The 24,669-nt window shown below is 43.0% G+C and overlaps 1 protein-coding gene across 2 annotated transcripts in view; it reads right to left on the reverse strand.

Annotated features, from left to right (window-relative positions):
• The window catches only part of TC2N (tandem C2 domains, nuclear), a 49,310-nt gene that overhangs the window by 19,010 nt on the left and 5,631 nt on the right, over positions 1 to 24,669 (reverse strand). For both annotated transcript variants that reach the window (XM_043549350.1, XM_007055444.4), the window contains exons 2-4: positions 8,203 to 8,329; positions 7,346 to 7,576; positions 2,366 to 2,533 (exon numbers count right to left, since the gene is read on the reverse strand). In XM_043549350.1, the coding sequence (XP_043405285.1) occupies positions 2,366 to 2,533; positions 7,346 to 7,576; positions 8,203 to 8,269 (466 nt within the window). In that variant the 5' untranslated portion in view covers positions 8,270 to 8,329. The remainder of the gene's footprint in view (positions 1 to 2,365; positions 2,534 to 7,345; positions 7,577 to 8,202; positions 8,330 to 24,669) is intronic.

Consider the following 24,669-nt stretch of genomic DNA (forward strand, 5'->3'; position numbering starts at 1 on the left):
TTAGCAAAGAAATGGGTCTTATCTTTAGATCTGGTCAGGGTTCGCGTTCAGGCTGACCTCCTTAGTTAAGGTTTTCCACAACAAGGGTCTCATCACCAAGAATGCTTTGTCTTCTGCACCCAGGAGTCTTATCCTTGGCTGTGCTTGCTGCAGTGTCCCTGTAGGTCATAATTGTGTTGCTGGGTCACAGATGGGAAACTGATCTCAACTGTCCAGTTCCTAGTGCGTTTTGTAGATTAGAACTAGGACTATAAAGTCAGTCTGGAGGCCATACTGGCACAGAGAACCAGTGAGGTAATTTATCATCAACCTTTCTTGCTAAATGGGCAGACTGCTTCATAGTGCAGTTTTCATATTGCATCTACATTTAACTTCAGGTAGATCAAGTTGCAATAGTTTAACTGGGAGGTGACAAAAAAAAAAAAGTGTATTATATCACAATAGCAAGGTCCTCATTTGAGAGGAAGAGCAGAGTCTCCTGGCTAGCTGGAGATGGTTGAAGACAGTACTCATCACCGTTGGCATCCTTTTTTGCCCAGAAGCCATGCAGAGAGGCTGTGCACCAGCCAAATACCCCAACATTGATAACAGAAAATACACCTTAACATGGGTGAGTTACTGTCACTGTTTTTCAGAAGCTTTTCAACTCCATCCCAACATCAGTGTTCAAGAGGCCTGCAAATACCTCTAACTCCACCATGTTGACTAATCTCCGATTTTAAACCTACTAGAAGGCCACTTGTCACGCTGCACTGGTTTCCTTACTGCTTGGTCTGTATTTTCCAATATTTCAAGAGATTTCCATTATTCACAGTTCAAAAGGAGGATGCAATGAAAATTTGGATGTTGTTGATTTCAGTTGCCTCCTCACTACCTCCAAATGGAAATAATCAGTTTTGCTTAGTATGAGCTGTCATGACAGAGTAATGCTCTTCCTGAGAGGGAGAAAGAGAAGCAAAAAGGAAAAAAAATAGTTCTGACTTGAAGGAGGGAGGGGAAAGCAATAACAGTATTCAGATACATTTTAGTGAAGATCTGTCAGTCTGGGATCACTTCCAAATTATCTTTGTTTCAAAGAGAGAGACAGGACTTCTGGTCTGTTTATAAAATCTTATACAGAAATACTGTGTTACAGAAACAAGCAAGCCCTTGAAACACAGTTTTGATGTAATGGAAGCAAATGAGCTGAGGCAAGCCCATAACCTGATTCAATAAAAAGTGAAAATATAATTTACTGAAATATAATCCATATGCAAAACAGAGGGAAACTATTGGGAAACTGTTATCCAGCTGTTTACTCTTCTAGCTAAAGAGAAGGATTACAAATCAGTTGGACGTTTTGAAGATGGCATATTTACAGTATATTTCTAGTACAGATGGTTGACATCTTTCAGATGAATAGACTGACAAAAAGAGTGGCTTTTTCCAAAACCAAAAATGTTCACAAACAATTGGTAACCACAATTTAAAATTTCGTGAAATTTCATTTTATAAAAAACAAAATTTTGATTAACCCATTTTTTAAAACTGTTTATTTTGAACCCTATGAAGTGAAAAATTTCAAAAATAATTTTTCCCTTCTACATTTTTTAAACAAGCTCTAGTTTTAAGTTCACAAGCATGCAACACAGTGGCACTTCTAGGTGCTGCAGCACAGCAGGCTTAGGAGAGTACCAGCTAGATTTTGAAAGAGGTGGCAGAAACCTTGCAAGGGAAAAATGTATATAAAGTCATTAATAATGCAGTTCTCCTGTTACATCTACATATAACTTCAGGTAGATTGTGTTGAAATAGTTTAATTGGGAGGCGACAAAGTGTGATATCACAATAGCAAGGTCCTCATTTGAGAAGAGCAGAGTCTCCTGGTTAGCTGGAAATGGTTAAAGACAGTACTCATCACTGTTGGCATCTTTTATTGGGACAACTTCTGTTAGTGAAAAAAGATAAGTTTTCAGACTTACATAGAGCTCTTCTTCAGCTCTGTGTAAGCTCGAAAGCTTGTCTCTTTCACCAACAGAAGTTGCTCCAATAATAAATAGTCTCAACTCTTTCACTTAAGTGTCTAGTGAACAATAGTACTTGCTCTCAGGTTTATTAATATTAAAGATCAAGTGTCAAATATTTTCTTAGTGTGTACCAAAGATTGTACATGAGGTGTTTTAGGCCATGAAGAGGCACGAAGCAAGCAGAGTAGTTGGGAACAAGAAGGAGGAACCAGAACTGGATGACCAGCTAGTTCTGTGACCAACAGATCACCGTTTGAGAACTGCTGTATTCAGACATACCTTCCATATTCCCAATGTGCGCGCTCCCCTGCATTTAAACCTTCTGGTCAGAAAGGAGAGAGAACAGGATGAGTTCTTACCTGATCCATATAATCTCACATCTGATTTTTCTGGGAAGCGCCTAGTCAGATCCGGTGAAATATGCTGCTGCCTATAGAATGGATTATACACCACATCACCATGGGGTCCTTGCTGGTATATATTGGAAAGTTCTGCTTTCCTGTCACCAACAAAGGCTCTGGCAGATCCTGTGAAACACAACATAAACCACATGTAAGAGTCTTAGCAGTTAATGAACGTATTGCCATGGTTCATGAAGCAAGCAACATGTCTTTCAGGCAAAGGATACTTTGCTACCTGCTTAGGAAAAACTAACAGGTTATGTCAGATTTCAGCACTCTTAGGAATTACTGGCACAAATTTGAAACTGTACATTGAGAAGTCATGCACACACACCCCTTGGAGTTCCTTAATATAAACCTAACCTGATTTATACATAGATAGTTCCAAAGACTGAGAGCAAGTCAAATATTCAAAGGAAACTGGGCCATGTGTGCAGAGAACCTGTGCTTCCACATTGGTTCTATCCCAGTGGGGTGTCCCACTTTGCTATAGTAGCCCCAGAACCTTCAGGAGGCTCTAGGAAGGAGAGAGAATATAGCCTGTGGCTTTGTATACTCTTTGCTTAATTTCCATAGGATACCTATCAGTACAGAGAAGTAAAACGGACTTGCCCAAGATCACTCGCTTGTTGGCTGAATCAGGAATAGACCATAGAACGCCTGTCTCCCAGCTGCAAGCTCAGTCCATTAGACCTACTTTTCTTTCCTCTCCTAACGAGTTCAGGCAACATATTAAGGTCTTGGTAAACAGAACAGTAAAAAAAAGGATTGACATCATTTCATTTTATTTATCAAAGCCCCCCATCCATTCCTCTAGGTGGTGGTGTCAGAATGAATAAAAAACAGAATAAACTAAAAGAATCATATGTAACAAAGAGATGATCATTCAGGAATTCAAGTGTGATGGAAGCACTAACACAAGAAAGTTAAGTTAGTTCAGAGCATTCAGCCATTTAGATGAATATTAATATTAACATTAACATATGCGGTCAGAAACTGATATTTCCTTTCGCTAGCTTAGCTTCTCATGTAAGACCATGAGAAACAAACTGTTGCAAGCCTTGCAAAGAAAATTTGCCAAAGCATAATAGAAAATGGTGTTGCATTAAAAGCAAAGTTTGGACTGTTATGGCTGTTTACCAAGAGTCTGAAAATCAGGTAGAATCAGAGAATATCAGGGTTGGAAGGGTCCTCAGGAGGTCATCTAGTCCAACCCCCTGCTCAAAGCAGGGCTAATCCTCGACTAAATCAAATGGTACTCTAATGGTTCTCTTTAACATGCTAGTGCTTTAGTTAGTATTACATTATAGTGAAGAAGGAATTGTAGCACATTTCTCTAAATTCAATAAGTCTTCCAAAAAAAGTAGTTTGCCTTTAACACAAATAGCTTTCACAACTCTTAAAAGCTATTTGTCCTTCCCAAATGTAAATATACAGTTTTACTGCTAAAAATTAACATAATCATTTCAGAAAGACACAGCTTCTTATTTGCTGTAAGAATTATACTTAAGCTTAAATTAAATGCTTACTCATGAGGCATATTTGTGAAGAGACACTTTTCTTATCATGAGCTCTCCAGAAAACAATGATCCAAGACTCCAATGAACAAAAGTACCGCTTAATAAACCACTTTTTAAAACTGGGCAGAACAGCAAGAGGGTGGCAAGCAGGAAGTCACATGATAGTAGCATGATGTATAGTAAAAAAAAAAGTCTAAAGGTCTATACTTTTGCAAAAGCATTATGCTTACAAAATAAGGAATTTAGGACAACCCCATGCAGTATCTTTGGGGACCACTGTATTAAATTTATGAATGGTTTATGTAGGATTGTGTTCTACTCCAATGGCGAGCAAACTTTCCCTTATCGTTAACGGAATCTGTCCATGGCACCCCTCCATTACCGCACAGCCAAGGCTTCCTCAGCAGCCAGGCTGCACTCCTAGGGCAGGACCAATATCTGCCCCTTCTCCCTCGGGTTTCCAGAGTGGGGGTGGGGGGGAAGGTGCATGTGACAGTCTCTGGGGGTGGAGCCAGCGCTGGGCACGGAGGCTGACAGGAGCAGAAATCGGTGCAGCCCACGGACCCACATGCTAGGTGGCCCACTGCAGTGAGTCAGGGTGGAGATGGCACTCCCTCCCTGTCCCTGGTGGGGGATTGTTCAGGCCCTGCCACATGGGGCTGGCACGAGCTGCTTGGTGCTGCCACTCGCCCCCCGGATGTTCCTTCATGCCCCACAGTTTGCACACCACTGTTCTACTTCATGGGGGAGGGTTAGCACAGCTCCTCCAAGTTCCCGGGGCGAGGGCGTGATTAAGGTAAGTTGCCAAGACTGAATAGTACCAGAGAGGTACTCCCTGACATGTGGTTTACATATATTCACTCAAACTGGGTTCTCCAGCAACTAAGAGATAAGAATTGTGCTTTTGGTATAAAAAGCTGAATTTAAACAGACTTTCTGATCCAGCAAATGGATGTGAGCTTTCATAGAATCAGAATATCAGGGTTGGAAGGGACCTCAGGAGGTCATCTAGTCCAACCCCCTGCTCAAAGCAGGGCCAATCCCCAATTAAATCATCCCAGCCAGGGCTTTGTCAAGCCTGACCTTAAAAACTTCTAAGGAAGGAGATTCTACCACCTCCCTAGGTAACGCATTCCAGTGTTTTACCACCCTCCTAGTGAAAAAGTTTTTCCCTAATATCCAACCTAAACCTCCCCCACTGCAACTTGAGACCATTACTCCTTGTCCTGTCCTCTTCTACCACTGAGAATAGTCTAGAACCATCCTCTCTGGAACCACCTCTCAGGTAGTTGAAAGCAGCTATCAAATCCCCCCTCATTCTTCTCTTCTGCAGACTAAACAATCCCAGTTCCCTCAGCCTCTCCTCATAAGTCATGTGTTCCAGACCCCTAATCATTTTTGTTGCCCTTCGCTGGACTCTCTCCAATTTATCCACATCCTTCTTGTAGCGTGGGGCCCAAAACTGGACACAGTACTCCAGATGAGGCCTCACCAATGTCGAATAGAGGGGGATGATCACGTCCCTCGATCTGCTCGCTATGCCCCTACTTATACATCCCAAAATGCCATTGGCCTTCTTGGCAACAAGGGCCCACTGCTGACTCATATCCAGCTTCTCGTCCACTGTCACCCCTAGGTCCTTTTCCGCAGAACTGCTGCCTAGCCATTCGGTCCCTAGTCTGTAGCGGTGCATTGGGTTCTTCCGTCCTAAGTGCAGGACCCTGCACTTATCCTTATTGAACCTCATCAGATTTCTTTTGGCCCAATCCTCCAATTTGTCTAGGTCCCTCTGTATCCTATCCCTGCCCTCCAGCATATCTACCACTCCTCTTTTCTTCCAATTCTGCTGAAAGGTTGGAAGGCCATTCACCTACTGAACTCTCCACATGGAAGATGCGTGATTCCTGGCACGTTTAGTAGGTATATAGGACATTTTATGGTTTTCTCTGTGCGCTTGTGTCATTAAAATAAATGTGCTTGCTTTGGAGAGCTGTGTGGTAACTTGTAAATGCTGGCACACACTGATCATTGCTTGGAGAGAAAGCCACTGAGTCACTACTGCTGCTGGTGAGTCTCAGCACCCCATTCCTTACATGGGAAGTTTGGCTGGTGTGGATGTCTTCGGCCTTTTCTGGTCTCCAAGACCTTACAGAACTGCCTTTTCACACTGCTTTTTTGCAAGTAACCCGTTTTCCTCCAGGTGTCCTTCTCTACTCTGAGTGAAACTTGAGACTTGGGGGCTTTGATTGATTGATGTCGACTTTGAACATTTCTCATCTTGCAGAATGAGTGGGTTCCATACTGTGAAAGTCTTCCTCAAAGCAGCTCTTATGGAGGGCAAGAGAGCAGTGACTGAGGAAAAAGGCAGGAGACTGGGCTTCTGGAGAAATTCTTAATCTCAGAATCTGCCATGAATATTTACAGAAGGAGCATGCAGCATCTTTGATTTCCCCAAGATGTAACAATCGCTGAACAGCAGTTTCTGGGACCTATATATTAACTATTACCTAATTTCTAGATGCATGGATTTTTACTAAGAATGTGAAAAAAGCCAAAATAAAACACCAAACCCTCATTTTGCTATAGTGCCAGGATAAAATTAGTTTAAACATTAGAAACAGAGTGTCTAAAACCAAAATTCCTGGACCTACCTTCGAATTTTGGTTAGGCAGGGAGGTTGGGAAGCATTGGAATCCAAACCAGCATCTGGAGCAGAGGTGGACAAACTATGGCCCGCGGGCAACATACAGCCCACAGGACTGTCCTGCCCGGCCCTTGAGCTCCCAGTCCTGGAGGCTAGCCCCCGGCCCCTCCCCAGCTGTCCCCCCTTCCCCACAGCCTCAGCTTGCCGTGACGCCAGCACTCTGGCCCGCCGCTCCTCCCGGGTGGCGTGGCTGGCTCTGGCATGGTAAGGAGGTGGGGAGTGGGGGGTAGATAAGGAGCAGGGGGTCCCGGGGGGCAGTCAGGGGACAGGGAGCAGGGCGGTTGGATAGTTGTGGGAGTCCCAGGGGGTGGGGGTGTGGATAGGGGTCGGGGCAGTCAGGGGACTGGGAGCAGAGGGGGTTGGATAGGGGGTGCAGTCCCGGGGGGCAGTTAGGGGTGAGGGATCCCAGGAGGGAGCGATCAGGGGACAAGGAGCAGGTGGGGTTGGATGGGTCGGGGGCTCAGAGTGGGGGCAGGAAGGGGGCAGATAGGGGCCAAGCTATTCAGGGAGGCACAGCCTTCCCTACCTGGCCCTCCATACAGTTTCACAACCCCGATGTGGCCCTCGGGCCAAAAAGTTTGCACACCCCGATCTAGAGACTGGTCCGATTTACATCGCTTGGGCAAAGACCTAATTAAAATATCTAATGAAATGCTGTCATTTTTCTGCTGGGTTTTTTTGGCGCTATTTCACCATTATGATTTTTAAATTTACCTTGAATTCCCCCAACGTCTGACGAACTGCCAAGGTTCTTGGGTTGTATGTAAGCTAGTTTAAGCTGAGGGAGCACAAATGGGACCTCCCTGCCATCCGATGGCAGTTTCGCAAGGAGATAATCCTCGGAACAGCCAACTTGACGCTTCACTGACACAGAAGACAATGGAGGTTTCTCCACAATGCTTTGCCTGTTTTTGGCTGCAGCTTCAGATTCCTTCTCCATGGAAACTGTTAAAAAAAATAAAGTGCATTCAGTCTGAAGAGATCTTTTGTGTTTAACAGGATCAAGGATTCACAGGGTTTCCTTACAGTCATTGCATATAGGAGCAGCACTGGAAAGTTTACTGATTCTAGAAGCATTTGTACTGGCCCAAAATGTGTTGCCACCCAGACTTTATTGTAATAAGCACCTTGCTTTCACTTCAGTTCTTACAAGACTTCACCAAACAGTGTATCATGATCCAGTAGGAAAAGTGATTAATACACTATACCAATTGAAAGCTGTGATTACAAGCTTGCAGAAAGTAAAGCACTACATTCTAGCCTGTTATTTGAGAGGTAAGACCTTTACATGACCCTTGGTGTAACAATGGTTTTGGTTTTTGCTAGTATTCCAGGGCCAAATACAACAAGCTGCAGACTTTGTACAATTGTCTTTTTTCTGTCCCTGATTAATAATGTTAATCAGCATATACTAATATTCAAATCGAGGCTATAGTTTGGATGCTGTAAAATAATTCGAGTTAATCCAAAAAGAAGTGGATAATTTAGCATTTTATCCCCAGGAAGTATTAATGAAGCTTCAATTTCAAAACTATTAACAGGCATGTTTATTATTATGGTGTGGAACTCACAGTCATTCTTTTCCTTCTCCACGTAGAAACACCCTTTGCAGCAGTTCTTTAGGCATTCTTTTGCCATAGCTTCTAATATTTCAAACTTAAGTGAAACACAAACAAGGCTCCAGTGCAGAAGTCAACCCTGAAAACATACACAACATGAGTGTAGCAGAAATTAAAATGCAACACCATTATTTTAAAAATACTGTCACATCACATCCCGAGGCCAACACCATTGACTTAAATGGGAGCAAGAGCAGCACCATTAGGTTTATCTTATTTTAACTAGTTTTTCTTATACATAAAGCATGGAGGTGGAGAAAAATATCATAAGATTTGGTGTTTCTAAGGCTGGGACACTGAAGATAAACAAAATGGTTCTTTTCAAGAGTGCTAATTCTCTCCTCACATTCATATCAGCCACTAAGCTCCACAGAGTTTATTAGCATTAGTCAAGTCAGTTACAAGATGTTTCTTTTTATCCAACTTCCTTTGTTCACATAGTCCTTTTATTGTCTAATATTTTCACACATAACTTTACATTACTCAGTGTAAATTCCATGTTTTACATATTAACATGAGATATTTATGCATGATACCAAAATTAGTTTTTCCATGGAACTACTGCTTTCTCAGGTTGTTTATGTATTGAATGGAAGACCCATTGCATATACAACTGTGTCCTCCACACATACAGAAGAGTGGAAATTGCTGACAGCTTCTAGGAAACTAAGTGGAGAGGAATAAAAGCAAACCTATAACAGTCGGTTAACATTAAAAGTACTTTATGACAGTAATAAATGGCCTCTTATTTAAATGTCCTTTTACTTATATGCTTATAATCTCTTTTCAAAGAGACAAACAGCTGCACTGCCTCCTGTCGAACAGTCTAGCTGCCTTATTATTTACACACATCTCAAATGTGAGGTATTTTACAGAACATAGTGAAGAGACAATCCCCTCCCTTTGGAGCTACAAGATGAGGCCAAACAGAACGTGGAGACAAGCAGAAGGGGTGGGAAAGACAACAAAGAGAAAAGATGGGAGTTAACCAACCATAAATCTGTTTTTTGTACATCTTAGTCACAGGAAATTATGCTGAACGTTTTCATGCTCCAGTATAGAGACTACTCCCATGTGTGCTTTGAACAGTTTGGTCTTTTTTTGTATGCAAAGAGAGACAGCTAGGGAGCGCCACACACTTCGATCAAATGATTTTATTGCTAAATGTTAATTCTATTAACAAATACTGTTTCTATTGGATACCACCAAATATTCCAATAAATTCCTTTTGGAGCCATTGTAAATTTGTACACATTTCATCTAAGTAAAAAACACAAGCGTTTTGCCATATGTGACTTTTCTTTCAACTGTACCTATCAGTGGGAAATAAGCAAATCGGTAGGTACCTAATTATACTAATGGCAAGTATAGAATATATTCCGCAGACACAAGGCCCCTCTTTGGTATGGAATAGTTACAATGCACTGTACCTTGTGTTTTAATTTGTTAGCCATGATCATGCATAACCCACACGTGGCTTCACTTAGAAGGCTGTGAATTACATGAGTTCAAGATGGCAATATAAGTGAAAAGTAAATGGAAATGTCTTCTCTCTAGATAAAGGTTTGTCATTATTACAATTGCTGCATAAAAGTTCCAGAATGGCCTACTGCAAATGGATATTGCTTCACCAACTCTCTCTCTCACAACTGGGAGCTGTGGTGGTGAACTGAATAAAGGGAAATACGTGTCACACATAGCCCTCTTGCTTTTAGTTTCAGGTGTTTGAAACCCTAGTAAGTCACAAAAGCGAATGTTCCACCAGCATGGCAAGAGCCTATGGTAATTTTAATTTACTTTAACTTCTCTGAAGGGTTGTGGTTATTTTCAGGAAAGAAGCTGGGGACCACAACTTCATCTAATATGGTTCCTTATCTATTTCCTTTCACGCTCAAGATCTCACTGTGGGCCAAGGAGATAAAACACCAGTAGTCCAGTGATTATATAGTCAAATATGGTAACTATTATTGGCTCAGAAGCGGCCTGAATATGGGACATGTTTTGCTGAAAGAATGCTACCCAGGAAACTGGAGAACATTCTGCTCTTTTGGAAAAGTTGTTATGGGATCTCTAACTTTCAGCAATAGGCAGGACCTTGGTTTAATATCCCATTCTAAAGAGCACACTTCTCATTGAGGAAGTGATATATACTGCAGGAAGTGGCCTCAGAATCATTAATGAGCTCATTTTATCATGTGGGATTTGAATCTACAATCTCCAGAGGTGAGAACACTACCAATGGATTACACCAATAGATTTTCTGCACATCAGTTAAAAAGATGTACAATATAATAATTTAACTGCTTATCTAGTTGATGAAGGGAAGCAAGATGCTATATAATGTCAAATCTACTGGACTGCCCCTACCCCTCAGGCCCATATTACCTCTTGGCTAAGCATTGTGGAAGTAGAGGTTTACGTTACTGATTTTCCTTCCCAGTTTTTATTAGTACAGAACCGGAGCCTATATGCTTTTCTCTTTTTCACAGTGTTTAAACTGGGCTTGTAACAGCTGCTAAGTTTGCTCTAACCTCTGTAACAATGGTACCTAAGAGTTGATGACAGTTTGCTTGGGCATAACATTCTCTATCTCAGAATGACCAGGTTGAATTTATCGCCAGCACTAGCACAGAGACCACAAGTCTTTTGGAACTTCCCAGGCTTCCAAGGGCAGGAAAACTAATTTTCCACATATGTACCAGAAATGGTTCAGTACATGGGCCATCTTGATTATCACTACAAAAGTTTTTTCCCCCTCCTGCTGACAATAGCTCATGTTAATTAATTAGCCTCTTAGAGTTGGTATGGCAACTTCCACCTTTTCATGTTGTGTGTGTGTGTGTGTGTGTGTGTGTGTGTGTGTGTGTGTATATATTTTCTTACTATATGTTCCATTCTATGCATCTAATGAAGCAGGCTGTAGCCCACAAAAGCTTATGCTCAAATAAATTTGTTAGTCTCTAAGGTGCCGCAAGTCCTCCTGTTCTTTTAGTTCAGTACATGACAGCTAGAACCGATCTAGTCACTCATACTCCTAACATACTGAACAGGACTCACTGTGATACAGAAATAGTTACGCCCCATTTTCTACCCCAATGACAAATTACCTCCTTTTCATCACTGTGCGGAGTCCTTTGCTTGGGAAGAAGGACATAAGCATTGTTTTAATGGACTTTATTATAAACAGTAGTAGTATCTTATTTCTGCATCCTAGGCAGATTTTTGTTTTTAAATAATAAAAGCAGGCCACATTCTGTTAAAATTAAAACAAACTGTGACTATTATTTGATTAATGAAAACAAGAGGTCAAGTCCAGTGTGGGACCAGCCATACATTTCTATACTGTAAATATGTACAAGAGTAATTCATCATCTACTGTACAGAAACAAACATGCTCAGATAATGCTATTTACACATTAATGTTTTACTGGCATAGAAATATCAATGGCAAGCTGCAGAGTATATAGACACATATGTAGCAATGTCTACATCACAGCATTAGTTTAAATTAGACTTTTAAAAAGAAAGTTCACAGAGAAAATGGGTAACTAAAAGCCATGTTTGTGCTAGCATTTTTTGTGTTAAAGAACATAATGGTTTCAAAGCAGGTGGCATGTTTTGGATGCAGTTTTGAAGCCTCTGCTTGTGCCACAAGCACATTACAGAAGCATGTTGAAGGCTTGCTGAGGGACTGATCATCTAAAACATGGGTTTGACTTACGTTGCTTAGCATGTCTGATATGGTTCCTGCATGATAAAGTGGATGCTCTCAAAACCACTTTTTAAAGCTAACCATGAACAAAATATCCTGAATATAGTGAAAGGCTTTACTCTCAAATTCAGACGTTACAGCCCCTTGTTTCCACTTTAGAAACTGAGTAGCAGTTAAATTATTCAGAATAATTTATCTACCAGTCCCCAGTGCACTTAGCTTCTCACTCCTACATTTTCAAGGAGCCGTATAGGATTAGCCACACAACTGCCACTGACTTTATGCATCTAGTAGTAGTGAAGTTATGTAGGATAGAGATTTGTTTAACAAGTTCCAGCATTGCCAACTCCCACAATTTTATCAGGACTCTAGCAATTCTGGCATGTTTTTAACTTATCTCATGAAAACCTGATCAAAAGCTGCCAACTCATGGATCTTCTCTTATTCAAAATTGCAAGTATTTTATGTTACTGCCCAGGGGGCTGAGGACAGCAAGATGGCTGACATTTCCCTACAGTCTGTGTGCAAATGGAAGCGAGGCTGCCCGAGGAAGTTGGTTGAGACCTCCCACTGTTTCCAGTGAGATTGAAGCCATGTCCACAGGCAAAATGGCTGCCACTGCAGGGTTCACAGGGCTAGACAGGACACTGGGGCTGTGAGCAGTGGAGACTCTGAAAGGAAAATGGGGAGAATGAAGGGAGCTGATCATGGAATTGCAGGGGAATGGTGGGAGCAGAGAATAGTGAAGGCGATCTGATGGGAGCTCTCCCAGCCTGGTGGTAGGCAATGTTGCTAACTCATGAATTGATTGCAAGTCACAGTATTTTGGCACCTGCAGGAAGAGTTATCATTATGGTGTGAGTAGCTCCTTCTATCTCACAATTTTCGGGGCTGGGCATGCGGGCAGAGCTATGTGTGTGAATCCCAGGGCTGAGGGCACAGACCTGTCCTGCCACTAAGCGCTACCTTCACGTATGGTCCTAGAGCAGAGAGAGGGGCCTGGGGCAGTAGAATGCGGGAAGGGTGATGCTGGTGGATCCTGGATGGAGAAGTCCCAGACAGTAATAAGAAATGGATGTCTGTTCCCCTCTCATAGGGATGAGGGCAGGAGTCATCACCTGAGCAGCTAGGGAGAGGTGTATATTTGTGTTTGTACTAAAGGTTAACTTTTCAACCTGAAATTCTCTCACATGCAGGGGCAGAAGAATAGAAAGAAGTCAAAAGACTAAAAAACACACATGGATTTGTTTGTTTCAATTTTAGAGGGTTCCGATTCATGATTTGGTTCTCTTAAGATTGGCAATACTGAAGTTCTGTTGTATACATGGATTATTTAAAAAAAATCCTGCTGGGGAGTAGTATAGGACTGTCCTTATAGGTTCCAATAGTTATCAAGTACTGCATGATTTAGGTGCTGGCTCTAAGGAAGGAAGGATGGATTCTGTAAACCAGAACCCTTTGCTCAGACATCTAGTTACAAATTTTCAGTTCAGTGCCTCACTACTGTACTCACATATGAATGAGGGCCAATCTATATTTAGCCTCAATTAAAACAAATACTTATAAAATAGCAAAACTATATGTTAAGCACACATGAGAGATTGATGTCCCACTGCACTGAAGAAAATCTGTGTCAGCCTCAGGAATCCTGCACTTCTTTATCTTCCAATCACGGAGGTTGGGGCCCCATTTTGATCTATACATACATACATACATAGTCCATGCTGTGAAGAGCTTACAGTATAAAAATAGACAAGACAGACAAAAAAGTTATTATCCCCAATTTACAGATGAAGAACAGAGAAAATAAGTGACTTGCCCAAGGTCACACAGGAAGACTGTAGAAGAGCAGAAACTGAACCCAGCTCTGAGTGCCAGTCCAGTGCTTTATCCACAAAGTCCAATCTTTCCTCACACCACATCTCAATATGAATTTGGCTCTAGTAAGCCCCGATCATCCAACGGTTGGATAATCAAATATAGCTCAGTGATAGTCCTCTAACAAAAACATAAGTGAAAGGGAAAGTCCAATTATTCCCCTAATAACATGGAAGACAAGATGAAAGAATATAGTTAAAAAAAAACCCCACACACAATCCAGAGAATTAAATCACTGCTATTTTAATGTATTTAGACCAGAGAAGATTACCTTAATGATTTCCAGGTTTCTCAGACAGAAATTTTAAATGAGTTAAATCAGATAAACTGGATATCAAAGACTTTACTGCCAGATGCTTTCAGAATAATTGCAAGACATGAGACAAATGTTTGGACAGAGATGCAAATCTTTTCAACAACTCATTAAATAAACTAAACAGGATCGGAAATAGCTGAACATAGTATAAATACTCAAGGCTGGAAGTGGTCTCAAAAGAAATGTCAGATGTGTTATTGTCCCATAATGCACATATATGGTTTAAAAAAGTTAGAGCTAGAATAGCTTGTTTATGTAATACCGCCACTGCTTCTTTGGAGGTGGACAGGTGTTTTTAAATGAAGATAAAAGTGAAGCATTCCGATCCTTGACAGATCTGCCATACTGCAGTTTCCCAAAGGATTACATTTAGAAGACATGCCAAAATAGTTATGAGATTTATTTCTAGCCTGAAATACATACAACTCATTCCCAGACCTCCATTCCACAAGTACATTACAGCACCACTGCAAATAGCAACGTGTCCTGACAAAATAGGAAGTATTCAGCAAAATAACTAGGAAGAGCAATGGCCAGTACCGATTAGCCTTTGGGGGCTAATGCTCAGCTGACATAGGTAATCATAGCTCCACTGACTTCATCGGCGCTGGGAGCATTTACACCAGCTGACCATCAGCCCCTTGAACAGTGCCACTTTGGACTTCACCACTCCCGCACCAGGTACTGATCACTCAAGCCTGTTTTTTCCTGTTGGCTGGATCTCAATCCTAGGAGACCCTGTCCACTTTAAGCCTTGTAAATCCTGCAGAGAGCATAGCTGTAACACCACACATCACTGGAGGTCTAACAAAACACACTACAGCGAAAGCTGCTTCCGCTGCAGCCTGGAAAGGCTCCCTCAGACACTCAGTGCGTGTCTTAGCAGGACCAACTGGTTGCAGCCAAATGTCGGGTGGGTTATTGGGAGTAGCTGCGTAAGCGACGCTGGGCTGGGGAGACTGTGTGATTTGAAAGGGGAGGCTCCTAGATTAAAATATCGAGAAACTGGAGGAACAGGGCAAATGGTTTTGAGAAATTTGCCTTCAGACAAAGGTGTTTTGTGACAGTAGCAGCAAGGTAAGCACACATATTCATTGTTCACCACATCTAAGCACCAAAGTGAGTGTGTGGTTAAAAAACAAAGTCTTGCTTTTTCAGTTATGTAGCTAGGTCTGGCTGGTTCAGACCATACGGGTAGAATATGCGGTCAGTTAGGGAAGCTCTAAACTTGACTTTTAATTGTGTACAAACAATTGTTAATAGGCCAGACAAATATTTGTTCCTAGCTGAGTTTAACCCTAGGCAGCAGCAGGTTGTTTGAGTAGGAATAGACACTTGTGTCCTGTCTAAGTTACCATTACTCAATTCTAGTGAATGCAAGTTAAACAACTAAAAATTCAAGTGTATAGACTACTGAATTCTGCTGGTAGAAGTTACTGGGTATGTAACTACAGCCTGGTAGAGCGGGATGGTGGCAGATTTGCCTGGAGTAGCAGAACCCCTACAGCCAGTAATGCTTATAGCAAGCTAGAGTAAGTATCTACTCACCAAGGACCCTATTCTTCCCTACATAGATATAACTTAAGAGCATGGAAATCTTGGGAGTTTGCATACAGAGTCTCTTTCCAATTCTTATGTCTTTTGGGAAAATGCAGGGAGGGCATTTGTACCCATCCCCAGAAGGAGATAGGAGATGTAGCCCCTCAAACAAATGGATCTTGGAAGAGACGCCAAAAGGGTTACAGTAGAAACAGAAAAGTTCCAGAGAAGGGCAATGAAAATTATTAAGGGCAGAAAGACTTCCATCTGAGGAAGAGGCAATGTGACAAAGTATTACATAATGAACAGAGTAAATCTGGCTTTGCTATTAAGCCTCTCATAATACAAGAAACAAGATGACACCCCATAAAAGAAAAAATTTCCAATATTATACACACACACACACACGAAGCTATGATGGACTCTCACAAAACAGTACAGAGGCAAAGAGCATAGCAGGGCTTAAAAAAATTCCCATTTAAATATGAGTAATAAAAATATAATTACACAGGGTAAGATAAAATGACATGCTGCAAACAAACCACTAGCTGCCTGGGGCTAGGAAGAAATGTCCCACTTGCTTAGGTTATTGCGTAATGGTCCAGTGTGGGGGCTTTATACCTTCATGTAAAGCATTTGGTACTGGCAATGGTCAGAGACAGGATACAGAACTAGATGGAATATTGGTCTACAGCAGCATGGCAATTTCCATGTTCCTCAATGCCTCTCTTGTATCGAGGATACCCGGACATTGGAAATGAATGCCCTTGACTGTGAGATGTAGATCTGATCTACTAGATCAGATTCACTGCTGGGGCTCTACTCTCCCACTGCAGGATATGAGTAACATTGCCTGAAGTCAGCAGGAGTTACTTACATCCTGCAATGAGGAAAACTGGGGCCCCTGGCTACCTCAGCCTTTGATCTTCTGGAAGTGCTGCTTTGGTGCTTGCTGAGCAGCTGCCATAGGGGGACCAGACAGTAAATATGAAAAAAATTGGGATGGGGTGGTGGTGGTAATAGGAGCCTATATAAGAAAAAGATGCAAAAATCAGGACTGTCCCTATAAAAATCGGGACATCTGGTCACCCGAAGCTGCCAGGACATAGACAGTTACATATTTGTATCAGAAACTTAAGTGCCAGCCACCGTGATGAGTCATCCAGAGCCATCTCACAACCTCAGGGTCAGAGGAGGAAGGAGGCTGAACCATAGAAACAGAGGGAACATTCCGATTTGATTTAGTTTTCAAGACTGGCAGGGGCAAGAAGAAATTGATGCAGGCTTGGAGGGTCCATATTGCTCCCAGTGCTTTTTCTTTGGAGCCGGACAAGTGTCTGGCTCCTTCTGGGGCCTGACCGCAAAGAAGATATTTTCTCCTTCTGTGCATGCAAGCAGTTGGACTTCCCAGGTTGTGCAGCAGGACATAGCTTTGATAGTCTTCAGCATTCCCACCATTCTGTTTCTCTTCTTAATCAGCGTGCATCCCACCCGTCATGTTTCCACTGGCGAGTCCTCTGCTGGAAACTTGGAAAATAAAATAAAAAAAAAAAAAAAACCCAACACTTTCCTCCAAGCACTAGACTTTCCTCTCCAGAATGCTTCCCAATCATAATAGAATCATGGATTTTAATGCCAAAGGGACCATTCCAATCATCTAGTCTGACCCTCTATATAATACAAGTCAGAGAATTTCATCCAGTTATTCCTGCATCAAGTGCAGTATATGACTGAACTGGGGCAAATCTTTCAGCAAGATGGAGTTTTTATATCAAGACTGGACAACAGAATCAACCATTGGAACATAGAATCAAAGGATGTGGTAAATTATCTTCACTGTTGAACATTTTCAGTTTCAAATTTTTCCATCTTTAAACTTCTAGCCATTGGATCTTTTATGTCTTTGCCCACTAGATTAACAGAAATCTTAAATATCAGATATCTTCTCCCCACATAGGCACTTATAGACCAAATTACCTCCTAGCCTTCTCTCTGATAAATAGATTGAGCTCCTTAGGTCTCCCACGTAAGCTTAAACCTACAATTGGGTGAATAACTGATTTTTTTGGTTTGCCAGCAGTGCCCTATTTAAAAATATATATATTTGGTTCAACCCAAACCAAATCCAAAAATTGCAATAAAAAAGGTGAATTGAACACCCACCTGGGCTGTGGAAGACCTGTGTTCAACCTTCTGCCTGATGTGGAGAAGGGATTTAAACTTGGGTCTCCCACTTTGTAGGAGAGTACGCTAGCCATAGGGCTAGGGGATATTCTGGCAGAGAGCTCCCTCCAACTCTCCCATTGAAGCTGTTCCACGGTGTGTAAATAAAGAGTCATTGGAGCATTTACTTGAACGTGAGTTTCCCCACATCCTAGGTGACTGTCCTAACCACCAGGCTAGAGAGTCATTTTCACACTCATTCCCTGGCCCAGTGACCCCATTGCCATTATGAATGATCTCTAATCTCCCCCATCCCTCCATTACCAGCCTCATACAGAGCCTTCAGATTGGGCTGACTGCTATGCTCACCAGGGGAGGACAGCCACAGCTAAAATTAAACTTTAAAAAGTATTCATGACCAACAGGTTTGTCCTGCATTTTGTTGCTAGCGTTCAGGATGTGTCTAGGAAGTACTGCTATTACTATCAACTTTAGCAGGTTGCCAGCCAAGGTGGAGGAAGAGCATCAGCTCAGGAAGCAGTCTTTAGCTGGGGTATAATACATAAGTAAGCTCTGTGTTGCTGTTGTGCCATAGAGCTAGTAATAGGAAACTAAAAATCACAGGCCAGATACAGATACTACAGTTCCCTGTACTGCAGAAACGATTTCAGGTTTTCTAGCATCCCATTTCTTAACAGTCAAACCCAGAGGCCTCATTTAAAATGTCCACATCATTCCAGATGGATAATGTCACACAACAGTTCGTTCAGCAATGCAACAAAAGCAGAAATGTTCTTAGAGAAAGTCTTCTGTGCAATCCTTGAATGGGAGACTCTTGATGACCCTACTCTGAGCAAATCTGTAGTGCAGTGGTTCTCAACCTTTCCAGACACCTGTTACCCCTTTTAGGAGTCAGATTTGTCTTGCATACCTCCAAGTTTCACCTCACTTAAAAACTACTTCCTTACAAAATCAGACATAAAAATACAAAAGCTTCACAGACCACTTACTCAAAAATTGCTTGCTTTCTCCTTTTTACCATATTATAAAATAAATCAATTGGAATATAAATATTGTACTTACATTTCAGTGTATAGTACATAGAGCAGTATAAACAAGTAATTGTATGAAATTTTAGTTTGTACTGACTTCACTAATGCTTTTTATGTAGCCTGTTGTAAAAGTAGGCAAATATCTAGATGAGTTGATGTACCCCCTGGAAGACCTTTGCGTACTCCCGTGGGTACACGCACCCCTGTTTGAGAACCACTAGTCTAAGGCACTACATACAAGAAGATGTTACATTGGATTAATTCACTGTTCCTACAGTGAACAAATTAACTATACTGAACTGAACTTCCACTGCTTTGTTATGCTGGTTTAAAGTACTTCCCTTATGAATCACTGTGTATGTAATAAGAAAAGGAGTACTTGTGGCACCTTAGAGACTAACCAGTTTATTTGAGCATGAGCTTTCGTGAGCTACAGCTCACTTCATCGGATGCATAGCATATCGTGGTCTATAAGGTGCCACAAGTACTCCTTTTCTTTTTACGAATACAGACTAACACGGCTGTTACTCTGAAACCTGTGTATGTAATGCCGACAGACCCCAGTTGTCAGTGGGCAGGATTGAACTGGGGACTGCTGGAGCTTAGTGCATGAGCCTCTACCGCATGAGCTAAAAGCCAACTGCCTGTTAGCTAAGGTTAAAGAGAGAGATAAAATGAGTCTGTTCTATACATGATCTCACTGCCACTAGATGGGACAGAACACCACACCCAGAAGGTGTGTCGGTTACGTGTACACAGCTATATGCTTGTTCAAACTAACTATGAAGTATTCTGGGCAGATATCCCATGGTACAACGTTCTGCCACTCAGCTGTGTACAGTGGTAGTCTCGCAGTGCATTGTGGGATGCCTACTAGAACTTACAGGAATTCTGGGACGTAGTGTCAAAGAAACTCCCATCATTCCTCTCCTGGTATCTGTATTTTGCCAGTGCCATTTTTGCATTGCTGTCAGGCAGCATGGAAGACGTGCACTGTGATCAGGATGATGCATGTGTATTGTCAGACAGCCATGTGTGACTGATGTAGGGAGCTGTTACTCAAACTTTTTCAGCAGAGTTATTAAAAAAAAAACAAACAAACAAACACACACATTTACAAGTTTCATAGGTAACAGACAACATTGCTTGAGTTTAAAAAAATAACCAAGAACATAGCGCAAACACAAAACCAATGGAGCTGTGGCATGCTCAAAGTGTAGCGTGCTCACACGCTCCTGTGAACTATTTTCTCCAGGGGCGGGGGGGAGGGGGGTGGATTGCAGTGGGAAAAGCCTGAAATGTAGTTGCTTGAAAGGGTGATCCCAGTGTGGTATGTTCCCCATAGTTTGCAGGACAGTGCTAGGATCAGGCGCTGTGTTTGATCTTTGTAACAGACGGTGCTGCATTGCAGCTACTGCCTCTGCACTGGCTGCATCACATCATTTTCCAGGGCCACACACTCCCTTTTGAGCCTCTGAGTGTACTCCAAGAAGCGATTCCTTCCACATTTCTGGCCTTCCCAGCCCTCTGTTGGGCTGCAGTCATTCATCCTTTGAACACTGCCTTTTGCCTTCTTCTCCTGCTGAGGTTTGTCCTGCTCTCAGCAGGTGATAAGTCCCCTGTACGTGCAAGCTGTGGCATTGCAGGTGCTGAGGGAAGTCAGAAAAAGCCCAAGTATTTATCTTCCCAATCCTAGTTGCTGTGCCAGCACTGATAAAGGGCTGCTTTCCCCACCATTTTGGGAAGCGATTCCCATCTCCTCTTCCCATGCTGGGGTTTGCTTTGGAACGATATGATGTTTTCCAAGTTTCCCCCGCCTTGTACAGCACTGTAAAAAAAACACTGGGTGGGTGGAGGCAGGCTAGTAGTTATATGTGCACCTCTGCGACAAACTCCCCAGGAGACACAGAAGGGTCTTATTCAAAAAGGAAGCTACACAGCCCTGCTATTGGCTAGGAGGGTGATGCTCCAGTTGCCGCAGGAGTGGAAGGAGGGAAAAAACACTAACTATATACAGGTGTCCCAGAAGAGGTACATTGCCTTCGGTCTTAGGAATGTATATAGCCCCTATCACAATAGTATCAAATGCCTCAACACCCCTGTGGAGATAGACGATTACTCTTATTCCCATTTCGCAGATGGGGAACTGAGACACAGAGAAGCTAAGTGACTAGGCCAAGGTCGCATGGGAAGTCTGTGGTGGGGCAGGGAACTCAAGTTAGTGTGTCTCAAATCCTTAGGGCCCTAACTATTGGACCATCCAATCTCTCTATCCTTCCATGTAATTTGTGTGCACCAAGAGAGAGCACTGTCCATGTCTTAAATTCTCTTTATGACACTCTCCCCTCAGCATAAGGTGCACTGCAAAATAAATAAAACTGCAGTAATTCTTCTGAACCCAAGAGTTCCAGATAGCCAGGAATGAATGCCTTGTGGCTTAAAAATGTATTCTGAAATATCTTTGAAGGCTGGTTGGGGGAATTTCTCAAAATCAAGTTAACTAAAAGCTGAGGGCATTTATAGAACTTTGAGTCAAGCTACTTTTTCTACTGCCATTTCTCTGACTGTATCTGCCATGCAAAGCATTTGATTTTTGATCACCATAGTGCTGACATCTTGAGTGATGAGAGGGGGTCCACAACAGCAAGCAGCTCAGGAAGGGGGCTTGCAGGTGGCAAAAGCGTGGCCAGAGGTTGTGGGATTTGATAGCGTTGATTCTCTGGTGTAGATGCCATTTTGAGCATAGTTGGGGTGGGGGTTAAAATGCAAAGCGGCTGGAGAGAGCCTCCTAGCTCCATCGAACATGGTGGAGGACAGCTGGTACCCAGAAAAGATTGTTTTGTAATACAGCCCATAATATTGACTGCTACAGCTCCTCTTTTCAGCATTTTCAGGCTGGCTGCTGGTAGAGCTATGTTCCACTGCATGGGGTTCCTGTGTAACCTCTGAATCTGCTGCGTCATACAATTCTTGCCTGCCCAGAAAACAAAACAAAACCCCTCCTACTTGGATCCCCTGGATTTTAGGGCAGTCAAAAGCACCTTCTGTGGATTTTGGTTGCTTTCTGGAAAGTGTTCCATCGCATCATTTTTGTGTGGTGGCAGTGGCATTGCCATCCCTTCAGAAAATGCAGTCCAGGTATGAACGTTATGGGCAGGCAGTGGGAGCATTACTAGAGGTCCTGTTCTGGTCCTTTGCCTTGAGCCAGTGCTCCTGGGCTTTGAGTCAGCACTGGCCCCACCTCCAGGAACATCCCCTCATCTTCATTTGCTCAGAAAGCAGCTGGCAGATGTCTGCATTCTGGTGACTTCTCCAGATGGGACGGAGCATGCAGCTCTCCAAAGTTGGCAGTTAATTCCAAGAGCTTTGCAAAGGTCTACATGGAAGCAGAGGCGGGGGAGCACAGCTGCTATATGAGTGGATGTGTGAACTCACCACTATCTGGTATCCATAAGGGGCACACCTAGCTAAGTGCTAAGGTAACCCATACACCTCCTGGGTGTGGTGTTCTGTCCCATCTTGTGGCACTGAGATGAGAGAGAGAAAAAGGAGAGAGATAAAATGAGTCTGCTCTACAGCCTTAGCTAACAGCTAGGTGGCTCTCAGCTTATGCAGTAGAGGCTCATGCACTAAGACTCCAGAGGTCCCCCATTCGATCCTGCCTGCCGATGACTGGGGTCTGGCAGCATTACACTAACATTTAAACAGAGAGCTGACACCCAATTAAGAAGACCCTGGAGCAGTAGAAGGTACATGGGCAGGCTGATTCACGTGTGATGCAGGGCAGTATGGGATAGCATTGGGAAGACTGACAGCAGTGGAATAGTTAGGAAAGGGACCACATGTACCTTAAAGTGAACAAACTCAATGCGAACGTAGTTACTCCTGTTCCAAGAGCGATTACTTGCTGCAGCCTAAGACGCCAAATAATTTTTTTTTTTTTTAAATATAAGAAGAGTTGTGTTGGACACAAGGCACTGTGAAGCAAACAAACTACAGTTACTCTGATGTAACATCCATGTGCAGACAAGCCCCAAAGGAAGCTGGTTTGTTGATAACAGAAATATGGCTCACTGTGGTTCCAATACTCATTTTACTGGCTCCTGTGCTGAGGGGGGGAGAGAGTATGGCTGAACTACCACAGAGGCCTGCGAATGGGGCTTTGCCTCCAGCAGAATAGCCAACACCTCCTGACTGCCGTGCTTGGCCAACAGTAACTTGTTCAGATGTCTCCACCCTTCCAAAGAAGATCTACATACACGTCTCCCTCCAGGCACTCTGCAGGATGAACACTTGTGTAATCTAGCTTCAGCAACTGCATCATCAGGCAGAGAGCTCAGATACTGAGGAAGGCAGACAAAACACCTCACCCGCCCACCCCAGAAGTGAAAGTAAGCCAGTACGGCATACCGATAAGAGCCGGTGCGCTGTACTGGGACCAGCTTTCCCAGACGGCAATTTAAAGCCCTGGGGTAGCAGCAGAGGGGCTGCGGTGGGGATTTAAAGGGCTCAGGCAGCTGCTACCACAGCGGAGCCCCAGGCCCTTTAAAGCTCTGCCAGAGCTCAGAGCCCCAGGGTAGCGGTGGCAGCCGGGAGCCCCCAGGGCTCCTCAGTGATTTAAAGGGCCTGGGGCTCCACTACAGTAGCAGCAGCTGGAGCCCTGGGCCCTTTAAATCACCCCCGAGCCCCAGGGTTCCCAGCAGCCTCTGCAGCTGGTAGCTCGGGGATGATTTAAAGGGCCCCAGGCTCCCAGCCGCCACTACTGCAGCTGGAGCCCTGGCCTTTTAAAATCAAGATTTAAAGGGCCCAGGGATTTAAGGCCCTGCCTCTTCTGGTTAAAGCCATGCCCCCTGCTCAGGACTCTGGCATACCGGTAAGTCCTCTAACTTACTTTCACCCCTGGCCCACCCCAAACCAAAACATCTGTGCACAGAGCCCAGGAACAGACCACCAACATAGAAGTAAGGCACAAAGTAAAATTGCAATTGCTGCTGGCTACTTCCCTGAAGAAAAATAAAGTTGAGCAGGTGCACATTTGAACCTTTGCAGCTGTAGGAACAATTGCCTCTGCTCTAAAGACACCCCTTGGAGAAAGGGGAAGTAAACTTTGGCAAGAGAACACAATGGGCAGTTGTTTCTGTGACATGGCCCCAAATGACAACTCTGCTTTGACCCACACACCCCTTCCGTGCACCTCAACAATCACAAGAAAGGAGGCAACCTTCCCCTGATGCTGGGCCAGTGTGCTTTGGAAAGACAAAAATTAATTGAAAAAAAGTGAAAGAGCATCTTAAACTAAGACATTTTTAAAAAGCTCCTTGGAGAAAAACATTGCAGCAACAGGAGTCTCCAATGAGTTGAGCAGCTGTTTGCTGATGTCCAAATCACTTTCTTTTTTTAGTTAGCATTCTAGTCTTGCACCTGCAGTTCTTAAATGCAGTCATCATCCAAGTCCTAGTAAGCAGATGATTAATATAGCTTAAAAAAGGGCCAAAAGCATAATATCCATAAATCTCAGCCAATTCTTCACATGCAAGATTAGCTCAAATATAAAGGAAAGGACATTATAAAGTGGTCCCATGATAAAGCTTAAAACCTATTTTTTTAAATGTACTGAAATGCACACACCCCGGCCATGGCCTGTAATAGCTGTTAGAGGTACTATATCCATGTGCCTAACACAGCATTAGGTAAGTACCACTGCAATTATTGTATTGGTAACATTGTTCCTGAGAGCTGGAGATATGTTCACTGATTTG

The sequence above is a fragment of the Chelonia mydas genome, chromosome 6 (assembly GCF_015237465.2).
Source record: "Chelonia mydas isolate rCheMyd1 chromosome 6, rCheMyd1.pri.v2, whole genome shotgun sequence".
Lineage (NCBI taxonomy): Eukaryota > Metazoa > Chordata > Testudines > Cheloniidae > Chelonia > Chelonia mydas.